Source organism: Engystomops pustulosus, chromosome 11 (assembly GCF_040894005.1).
Source record: "Engystomops pustulosus chromosome 11, aEngPut4.maternal, whole genome shotgun sequence".
Lineage (NCBI taxonomy): Eukaryota > Metazoa > Chordata > Amphibia > Anura > Leptodactylidae > Engystomops > Engystomops pustulosus.
The window spans coordinates 7322529-7335861 of record NC_092421.1 but is presented as its reverse complement, the minus strand read 5'-3'; the positions used below and the strand labels follow the sequence as shown (position 1 = coordinate 7335861).

Below are 13333 nucleotides of genomic sequence, written 5' to 3'. Positions count from 1 at the left end.
CACTTCTCTGAAAAGGATTCCCTGCCCGATGTCTGCTCTGGGGAACCCTAGGAGATGCAGTGACCATATATGGACAGATCTGAAGCTGATGACGTGCTAAGCCCGACACTTCTCTGAAAAGGATTCCCTCCCGATGTCTGTAGAAGCCATTCTGTACTGTGAGTTCAGACTTTCAAAGTATTTACTATGCGGACACAGCGCCGGGACAAAGCGGGACCTGGGGGGAAAATTCGTGACAATATCATAGCTGCCCGGGACGCGGGGCAGGGGTACGAAAAGCGGGAAAGTCCCGGCAAAATCGGGACGGTTGGGAGCTATGCAATGTGTATGAAAAAAAGAATCTTTTCTTTTTTTTTTTTATTTTAAGTATTTATTATCTTTTTAAATTTTTTCTTCCATCCGTCCATAATAACTTTGACACCCTCTTGTGAAAGGCAGACGCCTGCTCCGTCTCTCTCCTCTGTCAGCGGGCGCTGCTGGCTGGGTTGGGAAACGGGAAAGTGCACGGCCTGCAATAGGGGGTGGGCTCGGCGCCCTCCGGGGAGTGTCACAGGCTGCTCCAGCTCTTTACCTTGGCCACACGCTCTTCCCAACAATCCATCGTTGCGCCTTCTTTCCGTCAACCAACCCCCTGCAACCTTCCTAACATCCTGTTATACTGTAGTATTGCAGGACATGTTAGGATCAGTTACACCACCCAGGGGTCAAGTACAGTAGAAAAGAAGAGAAACATGTTTTTAAAGATGAATAAAAACCTAAGGGCGAGGTCACACGGGACCAAACCGCACCCACTGGTGCTGTCCACGGGCTGATCGCATTGGCGTTTCTATGGAAACAGACACAAGTCATGCGAGCGCCGTCTCTGCTAGACGTTACCGATGGATGAAGTTCCTTTTCCGCTAAGCTATCTGTAAATGGTCTCTACAAAGCCACGGAACAGTGAGGGAATTGTTTCTATACAACCCATATCTAAAGACAAAGGACACTGTAAAGAGATATATCCTCTGAATTAATTTATGGAAAAGAATTTCTTCGTATTAATTGTATCCTGTCTTGTACGGATTACTTTCTAATGAATTATTTTACAGGATAAAAAAACCTTTTTTATAACATCTACAGTGGTCATTTGTTTCACAAGGAATCCAGTATCTGCCACAGATACATTGTTGAAAAATACTGCTGATTATTATGTATATTGCTTATTTACTAAGGGTCTGCAGTCGCACTTTAGTCAGATTTTCCGACATTTTTGGGGATTGCATGGCCGTGACAGGTATATAGCAGGGGATTGTGTCGCATGCAACAGAAATCGGGGGGGGGGGGGGGGGGGTTGCCATCGGACAACCCAACTGATTCGGACTGAGCACAGGATTTAAGATTCAAATTGTGCCGCAATCCAAAGCACTTACATGCACCAGGAAGAAGAAAGTGAACTTCTGGGGACCTGAGCGGGTAAGCGACACATGCAGGATATCGGGTGCACGATCTTAGTGACTCCCCGCACAGCGCAATATACACGGACAATGCACTTACATGCACCAGGAAGAAGAAGGCAAACTCCAGGGACCTGACCGGGGAAGCGACACATGCAGGATATCGGACGCACGATCTTAGTGACTCCCCGCACAGCGCATTATACACGGACAATGCACCTACATGCACCAGGAAGAAGAAAGTGAACTCCAGGGACCTGAGCGGGGAAGCGAGACATGCAGGATATTGGGTGCACGATCTTAGTGACTCCCCGCACAGCGCATTATACACGGACAATGCACTTACATGCACCAGGAAGAAGAAGGTGAACTCCAGGGACCTGAGCAGGGAAGCGACACATGCAGGATATCGGGCGCACGATCTTAGTGACTCCCCGCACAGCGCATTATACACGGACAATGCACTTACATGCACCAGGAAGAAGAAGGTGAACTCCGGGGACCTGAGCGGGGAAGCGACACATGCAGGATATCGGGCACACGATCTTAGTGACTCCCCGCACAGCACATTATACACGGACAATGCACTTTCATTCACCAGGAAGAAGAAGGTGAACTCCAGGGACCTGAGCGGGGAAGCGAGACATGCAGGATATCTGGCGCAGGATCTTAGTGACTCCCCGCACAGCGCATTATACACGGACAATGCACTTACATGCACCAGGAAGAAGAGAGTGAACTCCGGGGACCTGAGCGGGGAAGCGACACATGCAGGATATCAGGGGCACGATCTTAGTGACTCCCCGCACAGCGCATTATACACGGACAATGCACTTTCAGGAACTCCTCCGGACGGGTAGGTTAATGTGCCCCAATGTTTAGCCTGCTCCCTGAAAATGACATGAGGGGAAAACATACATACACTGAGGTAGGAACATCCAGGAGAATGTAGACTCCATAGAGTTACTTAGAGGTTTATCAGAAGTGTCTAAAAAATAAAAACTGTTCTTGTTGTTCATTGGCAACCAATCAGAGTTCAGCTTTCATTTTAAAATTTGTGGTGGCAAAATGAAAGCAGAGCTAGGATTGGTTGCCATGAACAACAAGAACAGTTTTTCTCTTTTAGACACTAGATTATTATAATTAATGGAGTTTATCAGGAAGTGTCCGAAAGCAAAAGTGATCCAGTTGCTCAGGGCAACCAATCAGAACTCAGCTTTCATTTTCTCACTGCAATTATTATAATGCTTATAATTGCTGGTTTTAACCCTTACAGCTGACAAAGCTCGCGTAAACCTTTGTGATATCTGACCACAGTTGTATGAAAACGAGGTTTGAGGATTGTGCGTGTGCATGAGCATTAATAGGCTGAATTGGGACGATTGATGACCACTTTGTGATGGTCGGAAGAAGTAATATTTTATTGTGACAATGACTTTTTATATTCCTAATGTAATTTATTTTTTCCTCCATTAAAACTGAATAAACAGGACTCAATATCGCCCTTTTATTTTGCTAATCTACAGGACTCCTAGGCGACCAATAAAACCAAAATGGTATAAAAAATCATAAGTAACTCAACAGGAGACTTAATTCCACAAACTATTGTGATGCTCATTGGGAAGGGTAGATCTACAAGACAATGGATAGGGGGGGGGGTCTAATGAAGGTGCTTGTGGTCCATCTCCACAATTTCTACAGTAAGGTACTGGATCAGCTCCAATAGTCACTTCACGGAGAGATTCAACAGTCCTGCCGAACCTCGATCCTCCGAGGCATAGTATGAACCTCCACTTCATATAGTATAAATGTCCTCGCTGAAAGACGAATCAGGATGTTCGGCTGCATGAATCTGACTGTGCTGAATAAGACGAGCCTGAGAACTGAAGCCCTTCCCGCACTCCAGGCACGGAAAGGCTTTCTTCCTCGTGTGACACTTTTGATGCCTTTTGAGATGGGAGTTCCTAGAAAAAGACTTCCTACATATAGGACAACAATACGGTCTCTCTCCGGTGTGAGTCTTTAGATGCCTATGAAGATACGACTTACACGTAAAGCTTTTACCGCACTGAGAACAAGAATACGGTCTTTCGGTCCGGTGTATCCTCCGATGCTGGATAAGATTTGAGTTGGTGGCAAAACCTTTCCCACATTCACTACAAAAATATGACCTCTCCAATAAGGGAAGGCTCCAATCCTTGGTGGGATCTGCTGGATCATTCATGTTCTCGGAATACGCTTTATCCTCAAAGTGACTTTGTTGGTGTCTCTTCAGCTCATAATTGCTGACGAAGCATTTATTGCAGGCCGAGCACGCGAAGGGCTTTTCCCCCGTGTGGGCTCGCTGATGTCGAATGAGGTGAGAGTTGATTGTGAAAGATTTCCCACAATCGGAGCAGGAGTATGGCTTCTCTCCTGTGTGAATTCTCTGGTGGAGCGCCAGGTTGGCGCTGGTGGTAAAACTCTTCTCACATTCCGAGCAGTGATACAGTCGGGCGCCGGTGTGGATCTTCTGGTGTAGAACAAGATTGGATTTGGTTGTAAAACACTTGCCGCATTCTGAGCAGGGATACGGTTTTTCCCCCGTGTGTATCCGCAGATGTATAGCAAGATTGGAGTTATTAGTGAAACACTTGTGACACTCGGGGCAGTAATATAAGTTTTCGCCTGTGTGGATCCTCTTGTGAATGGTAAGATTTGAGTTTGTGGTGAAGCATTTTCCACACTCTGAGCAGGAATACGGCCGCTCTCCCGTGTGTGTTCTCTGATGTATAAGAAGGTGAGACTTGCGGAAAAAACATTTCCCACATTCCGAACAGGAATACGGTCTGATGCCGGTATGGATCATCTGATGTCTATGGAGCTGGGACTTGCGGGTGAAGCACCTTCCACATTGAATGCACATGAAGGGTCTGGGCTTGGAAGCATAAATCTGCCCGTTCTGCTCTATATGGTTTACACCCAAATAAATCTCTTCAAGGTTATCTCCATCACACACCATTGATTCCCCAGTCAAATGGTCAGACAGACCTTGGGGGATATGATTTGAAGGACTTAAGCCCGTGTCTTCAAGAGTAACCTCTTCAAAGGAAAATGGCTCCTCTTTACTATGAGGAGATGGATAAGACTGTCTATGGTTCATTGGGGAATATAGATTAGTGTCGGAGAGATATTCGTCGTCATCACATGAGAGCGACTCCTCCTTTATCTGTATAGACTGATACTGTGGTGGTGATTCTGTTATGGTATAGACTGGGGGGTTTTCAGGGATTTCTTCCTGAAAGGAGAAAGATTCGACCTTAATATAAGACGTTGGATAGTTTTGTCTGTGACCTCCGGGTAGATACATCTGGGATTCTTTGACTTCATCATTTTCACACGGTTCCTCTTCCACGTGAGGTGTAAAGTAATATGGTTTCTTATTAGATCTTATATATAAGTCACTGTCGCTAAGATTTCCTTCTTCACATGGCGGAGTCATCTCTTCAGTATCAGCCTCCGGACCGTTGACCACATCAGAAGTCTGAATGTTTATAACAATGGGATGGTCATCCACAAAATCCAGTGGAGAAACAGGGATGTGCCAAGTTTTTGTGGCTGCATTAAAATCTGCAAAGAAATATAAAATTTGTTAAAAACTTTCAAAGAATATTTCTACAAGGCTTAAAGATACTGACAAATAATCTGTTACAACTGCAATAAACTACATCTGACTCCAGTACAGCTGATCGGTGTCAATGGGGCTCATCTACTAAGGGTTCGCGGAGCGCATTTTCGTCGGGTTTCCCGGCGATTTCCATTTTGCGCTGCATTTAACAGGGGATTTTGGTGCATCGGCAACGGCTTGCATGCCACACAAATCGGGGGAGTGGCTGCCGGACAACGCCGGACGCAGGAACTCGGGCGCACGAGCTTCGTGAATCAACACCAGACTTCATCTTCCTCGGACCGTCCGAATCGGGGATCGCGACAGGACCAGGTAAGTAAATTTGCCCCATTGACACATAATCTGTTAGAACTGCAATGAACTACATCTGACTCAATGCACTGTGTGTAGCCAGGCCAGTACGGCTGATCTGTGTTTTAGGGTAAGTAGTTAACCGTCAATGTGTTCAAGGGTTCACATACTTTTTCTTGCAAATGAAGATGGTCACGTCGCTACATAAAAAACATTTGACATAAGACAAGCAAACAAAAAAATAGCCTACACTTAGCTGGTGATGTGCGGGGCTTGTGAGTCTTCAGCATGAGGTCCTTGTATAGATCCCTGTGTCCCTCAATGTAGTCCCACTCCTCCATGGAGAAATGGACGGTGACATCCTGACATCTTATAGGAACCTGATACACACACAATGATACAGTCATCATCTAAATCCATTTATCCTGGAGCGATATAACATCCTAGTACAGTGATGGCAAACCTTTTAGACACCGAGTGCCCAAACTACAACCAAAACCCACATATTTTTTGCAAAGTGCCAATGCGACATTTTAAACAGTAACTTCTTACTCCCTGCTCTGTGACAGATTTAAATTGTATAGGCACCTGAGGACACCAATACAGTAGAAAGAAGGAGAAGAAGTTTGGATTATCATTGTAGCTTCCTTCTAGGGTCCTGGGCTGCCTGGGACTGCAAGAGGCCTTGAGTCCTGTATGGTGAACTCTGCGCTGGGGTGATGGCGCAGGTGCCCATATAGAGGGCTCTCAGTGCCACCTCTGGCACCCGTGCCAAAGGTTCGCCACCACTGTCCTAGTAGAACCCACCTCTCCGGTCAGTATCTCTGTGATCTTGTTAGTCAGTTCTAGAATTGCCTTCTCCTGGTTTCCATTATGGATCTGTGAGTGGGGTGGAGACCCTGTAATGGAGATCTGGCTCTTGTCCCATCCTCTTGATAAATGAGGATGTCTCTTGGCTTTCATGGGTCCACTGGGCTGTCCCACAGGTCCATAGTCCTAAAAAAAAAGTACCTATGTCACATCCAAAACCCTCTGTACGTCCTCCACACAAAAACATTTGTATCAATAATTTAGATATTGATGACCAAACCTGAGGAAAGGGAATTGATAGTTGGGAGCAGCTGCTGAAAGTTGAATCCTAACCAAAAACAGTTCCAGGTATAGTGGTGGGATTTTTATGTAAAGGAGCAGAGGTTAGGGATTCTGCCTTTTGTAGATTGTCCATAAATCTATAAGCACTTGTCATCCAGAAATAAACATTGGAGACACAAAGGGCAAAGCACTAATCTCATCACTTCTTCTTCTTTCCAGTAATTGGTGAGTAATTGACTCCTGACACTCATTTTGCATATCGCTGCTTCATCGGGGGTATTAACGATCTGGGCTTCAGACCTGATCAGATCCCTTATAGATAACTGGGAGGTCATGTGATTAAATTCGTAAAATGAGATGGAGGGCTTTGCCCCATGAGAAGAACCACATGCTTCCATTATCAAGTATTTACCACCCATTGCCCAAATCACGTGTGAAATATCTTAGAGCCTGAAAGAGTCCCATCCAGGACTGCAGGGCGTCTCCCCCTTCCTCAGGAACCTCATGTGAGGTCAGGGGACAAAATTTAGAGATACCTTAAAACTCCAGATATTTTCCTTCTATAGTACTAGGAGGTAATTCTGATGTTAGTCACAAGATATAAGTCCCAGATTCCTCACCTCTCCGGTCAGCAGGTAGATGATCTCCAGGGTCAAGTGCAGCAGCCTCTCCGTGACGTCATCTTCTTCCATCCTTGATACCTGGGCGTGTGGTTCAGCACTTGCCCTCCTGTCTGTTATCACACACGGGAATGAAGCATTTTTAATTATCCATCCTACTGGCTACATCAGGTTATGACACTGGGATCATGCACGCTGATATAAAACGATCAGATGGCTAGTAGTCCTCTGCCACTTTGGATTACATAACCCACATCTTTTTGATGTTTTTTGAGTTGGTTTTTCCCTCTATCTCTCTGTTCTTTCTCTCTGGGTTCTTTCTGTTCTTTTCCCTTATAAAGTATACACGATAACAACAATTACTAGACAGATCTGCTGAAATGTAATGTACGAGAGAGGTCATCCCAGGGCTTGTACTTACGAGTACCAGGACCTGGAATACGCTAATCACTTCATCTGCCATGACAGGAGCGCTGGAGCCGACTGAGCAGTGTGTGCTGTCCCGGACGCCTTATGCCAGAAGCTCGGCATTCAAACGTCTAGGAGAGGCCCTGGATAGTTCCCTGGGTGGATAGTTCCCTGGGCGGGTAGTTCCCTGGGCGGGTAGTTCCCTGGGAGGATAGTTACCTGGGCGGATAGTTACCTGGGCGGATAGTTACCTGGGCGGATAGTTACCTGGGCGGATAGTTCCCTGGGCGGATAGATCCCTGGGCGGATAGATCCCTGGGCGGATAGATCCCTGGGCGGATAGTTCCCTGGGCGGATAGTTCCCTGGGCGGATAGATCCCTGGGCGGATAGATCCCTGGGCGGATAGATCCCTGGGCGGATAGTTCCCTGGGCGGATAGTTCCCTGGGCGGATAGTTCCCTGGGCGGATAGTTCCCTGGGCGGATAGATCCCTGGGCGGATAGTTCCCTGGGCGGATAGATCCCTGGGCGGATAGATCCCTGGGCGGATAGATCCCTGGGCGGATAGTTACCTGGGCGGATAGTTCCCTGGGCGGATAGTTCCCTGGGCGGATAGTTCCCTGGGCGGATAGTTACCTGGGTGGATAGTTCCCCGGGTGGATAGTTCCCTGGGTGGATAGTTGCTTGCGACCGCTATACCGGAAGTTACTTCTCATGACAAGCCAGAAGTCGGCTTCTCGCCAGACCTCCTTTCCACTCCTACCTGGCTCGCTAATACCAGGCGCGGCCTAGGCCAAAGGAACCGGAGCGGTGGGGTAGGCCGGAAGTCGCCTGAATGACAAGCTTAGCATTAGTCGAGCAGAGGAGGGGGTTGGGGGGGGGGTTAGTTTCCTTTCCTGACACTAGTGATAAATGTGGGAGTGGACTGGATTCCAAAGAAGCCGGAAAAATAAAGAAAAGTACCGTATGTTCTCTCTAGTGGAGAATCTCTTGCTACTTATATCCCATAGGGACAGGAAGACCCTGGTGTTGGGTGCTAGGGAGGAGCCCTTTAAACTCTTGTAATTTCCTCTCCCTAAAGGATATAAGGAGCATCCTCCAAGTGGGGGTCTTCATGGGAACGTGGTGGAAAAAATGCTAAAAACCATAAACAAGAATTAATGATTTTTTTAACCACTACCAAGAAAGAGTTAATGAAATCTGATTATTAGCTATTGACCCCCCCCCCCCCCCTGCAGGCTAAAGAATGCACTGGAGGGCGCGAAATGGCTGTCGCTTACAAACCTCCTGCTCCGATCTCCACCCCTTACGGATATTTACTAGACTGTTTTATGCAGAGATGAAATAAAGAAACAAGTTTTTATGGTGAGTGTCCCAAACTCTCTTTTCTCTGGTTCTCCTATTTATCAATAAAGCTTTTATTATTCATTATTTATTCTATGCTCTCTGCAACCAATTTATACCATGACAAATCTGTGGCCAACTACAGGTCCTTATGGACTATACAACATAGACTGCACTATATGTACACAATGTATACAAGGCAACCATACATTTACATTGGACTAAATATAAGCAACCCTATGATATGTAAACGATGATATATTATACACATCTCCTATATATGTATATAGAAGACTAATGTTATACACAGCCTGTAACGTACACAATGGTATATTACACAGGTATATATTATATACTGCCTGTATTATACAGGTATATATTATATACAGCCTGTATTGTACACGTATATATTATATACAGCCTGTATTGTACACAATGATATATTATATACAGCCTGTATCGTACACAATGATATATTATACACATATATATTATATACAGCCTGTATTATACACGTATATATTATATACAGCCTGTATTATACACATATATATTATATACAGCCTGTATTATACACATGTACACTCACCGGCCACTTTATTAGGTACACCTGTCCAACTGCTCGTTAACACTTAATTTCTAATCAGCCAATCACATGGCGGCATCTAGTGCATTTAGGCATGTAGACATGGTCAAGACAATCTCCTGCAGTTCAAACCGAGCATCAGTATGGGGAAGAAAGGTGATTTGTGGCCTGTGAACGTGGCATGGTTGTTGGTGCCAGAAGGGCTGGTCTGAGTATTTCAGAAACTGCTGATCTACAGGGATTTTCACACACAACCATCTCTAGGGTTTACAGAGAATGGCCCGAAAAAGAAAAAACATCCAGTGAGCGTCAGTTCTGTGGGCGGAAATGCCTTGTTGATGCCAGAGGTCAGAGGAGAATGGGCAGACTGGTTCGAGCTGATAGAAAGGCAACAGTGACTCAAATCGCCCCCCGTTACAACCAAGGTAGGCAGAAGAGCATCTCTGAACGCACAGTACGTCCAACTTTGAGGCAGATGGGCTACAGCAGCAGAAGACCACACCGGGTGCCACTCCTTTCAGCTAAGAACAGGAAACTGAGGCTACAATTTGCACAAGCTCATCGAAATTGGACAGTAGAAGATAGGAAAAACGTTGCCTGGTCTGATGAGTCTCGATTTCTGCTGCGACATTCGGATGGTAGGGTCAGAATTTGGCGTCAACAACATGAAAGCATGGATCCATCCTGCCTTGTATCAGCGGGTCAGGCTGGTGGTGGTGGTGTCATGGATCCATCCTGCCTTGTATCAACGGCTCAGGCTGGTGGTAGTGGTGTCATGGTGTGGGGAATATTTTCCTACCTGAGTATTGTTGCTGCCCATGTCCCTCCCTTTATGAGCACAATGTACCCTGTAACATCTGATGGCTACTTTCAGCAGGATAATGCGCCAGGTCATAAAGCTGGAATCATCTCAGACTGGTTTCTTGAACATGACAATGAGGTCACTGGACACAAATGGCCTCCACAGTCACCAGATCTCAATCCAATAGAGCATCTTTGGGATGTGGTGGAACGGGAGATTCGCATCATGGATGTGCAGACGACAAATCTGCGGCAACTGTGTGATGCCATCATGTCACTATGGAGCAAAATCTCTGAGGAGCTTCCAGCACCTTGTTGTATCTATGCCACGAAGAATTGAGGCAGTTCTGAAGGCAAAAGGGGGTCCAACCCGTTACTAGCATGGTGGCCCTAATAAAGTGGCCGGTGAGTGTATATTATATACAGCCTGTATTGTACACAATGATATATTATACAGGTATATATTATATACAGCCTGTATTATACACATATATATTATATACAGCCTGTATTGTACACATATATTATATACAGCCTGTATTATACACATATATATTATATACAGCCTGTATTATACACATATATATTATATACAGCCTGTATTATACACGTATATATTATAATATATATTATATACAGCCTGTATTGTACACATATATTATACACATATATATTATATACAGCCTGTATTATACACGTATATATTATATACAGCCTGTATTGTACACATATATATTATATACAGCCTGTATTATACACATATATATTATATACAGCCTGTATTGTACACAATGATATATTATACAGGTATATATTATATACAGCCTGTATTATACACATATATATTATATACAGCCTGTATTGTACACATATATTATATACAGCCTGTATTATACACATATATATTATATACAGCCTGTATTATACACATATATATTATATACAGCCTGTATTGTACACATATATATTATATACAGCCTGTATCATACACATATATATTATATACAGCCTGTATCATACACATATATATTATATACAGCCTGTATTGTACACAATGATATATTATACAGGTATATATTATATACAGCCTGTATTATACACATATATATTATATACAGCCTGTATTGTACACATATATATTATATACAGCCTGTATTATACACATATATATTATATACAGCCTGTATTGTACACAATGATATATTATACAGGTATATATTATTTACAGCCTGTATTATACACATATATATTATATACAGCCTGTATTGTACACATATATTATATACAGCCTGTATTATACACATATATATTATATACAGCCTGTATTATACACATATATATTATATACAGCCTGTATTGTACACAATGATATATTATACAGGTATATATTATATACAGCCTGTATTATACACATATATATTATATACAGCCTGTATTGTACACATATATTATATACAGCCTGTATTATACACATATATATTATATACAGCCTGTATTGTACACATATATATTATATACAGCCTGTATCATACACATATATATTATATACAGCCTGTATCATACACATATATATTATATACAGCCTGTATCATACACATATATATTATATACAGCCTGTATTGTACACAATGATATATTATACAGGTATATATTATATACAGCCTGTATTATACACATATATATTATATACAGCCTGTATTATACACATATATATTATATACAGCCTGTATTGTACACAATGATATATTATACAGGTATATATTATATACAGCCTGTATTATACACATATATATTATATACAGCCTGTATTATACACATATATATTATATACAGCCTGTATTATACACATATATATTATATACAGCCTGTATTATACACATATATATTATATACAGCCTGTATCATACACATATATATTATATACAGCCTGTATCATACACATATATATTATATACAGCCTGTATCATACACATATATATTATATACAGCCTGTATCATACACATATATATTATATACAGCCTGTATCATACACATATATATTATATACAGCCTGTATTATACACGTATATGTTATATACAGCCTGTATCATACACATATATATTATATACAGCCTGTATTATACACATATATATTATATACAGCCTGTATCATACACATATATATTATATACAGCCTGTATCATACACATATATTATATACAGCCTGTATTATACACATATATATTATATACAGCCTGTATCATACACATATATATTATATACAGCCTGTATTGTACACATATATTATATACAGCCTGTATTATATACGTATATATTATATACAGCCTGTATTGTACACAATGGATACATTATATACTGACCAGTAACTTATCTGTAGATGCTCCATTCCGGGGGCTGTAGGACCTGTGATGATGTCACAGTCATGTGATTATGATGGGAGGAGTCACGTATTGCTGCTGTACTGGTACCCACACACGTAGAGCCATGTACACACACACACACACACACACACACGTAGAGCCATGTACACACACACACACACACACACACACATAGAGCCATGTACACACACACACACATAGAGCCATGTACACACACACACATAGAGCCATGTACACACACACACATAGAGCCATGTACACACACACACATAGAGCCATGTACACACACACACACACATAGAGCCATGTACACACACACACACATAGAGCCATGTACACACACACACACATAGAGCCATGTACACACACACACACACACACGTAGAGCCATGTACACACACACACACACACACATAGAGCCATGTACACACACACACACATAGAGCCATGTACACACACACACATAGAGCCATGTACACACACACACATAGAGCCATGTACACACACACACATAGAGCCATGTACACACACACACATAGAGCCATGTACACACACACACATAGAGCCATGTACACACACACACACATAGAGCCATGTACACACACACACACATAGAGCCATGTACACACACACGTAGAGCCATGTACACACACACACACACACATAGAGCCATGTACACACACACACACATAGAGCCATGTACACACACA

At 43.0% G+C, this 13333-nt stretch overlaps 1 protein-coding gene across 1 annotated transcript; it reads right to left on the bottom strand.

Annotated features, from left to right (window-relative positions):
- Positions 1-2560: 2560 nt before the first annotated feature.
- On the bottom strand, positions 2561-12691 carry LOC140105934 (uncharacterized). Its single transcript, XM_072130060.1, has 5 exons — positions 12603-12691; positions 7104-7216; positions 6199-6387; positions 5642-5771; positions 2561-5042 (listed from the first exon to the last, which is right to left on the bottom strand). Exons 2-5 carry the CDS (start codon positions 7173-7175, stop codon positions 3229-3231), a joined length of 2205 nt encoding a protein of 734 aa, XP_071986161.1. The 5' UTR covers positions 7176-7216; positions 12603-12691; the 3' UTR covers positions 2561-3228.
- Positions 12692-13333: the final 642 nt, after the last annotated feature.

What these genes read in the sequence shown, in the direction of transcription:
- LOC140105934 (XM_072130060.1), bottom strand. Translation starts at nt 7,175, where the DNA reads ATGGAAGAAGATGACGTCACGGAGAGGCTGCTGCACTTGACCCTGGAG. An exon ending in TCTACCTGCTGACCGGAGAG is followed by an intron (nt 6,388 to 7,103) that starts GTGAGGAATCTG and finishes CTTTTTTTTTAG; the next exon opens with GACTATGGACCTGTGGGACA. An exon ending in CAGAGATACTGACCGGAGAG is followed by an intron (nt 5,772 to 6,198) that starts GTGGGTTCTACT and finishes TGTGTGTATCAG; the next exon opens with GTTCCTATAAGATGTCAGGA.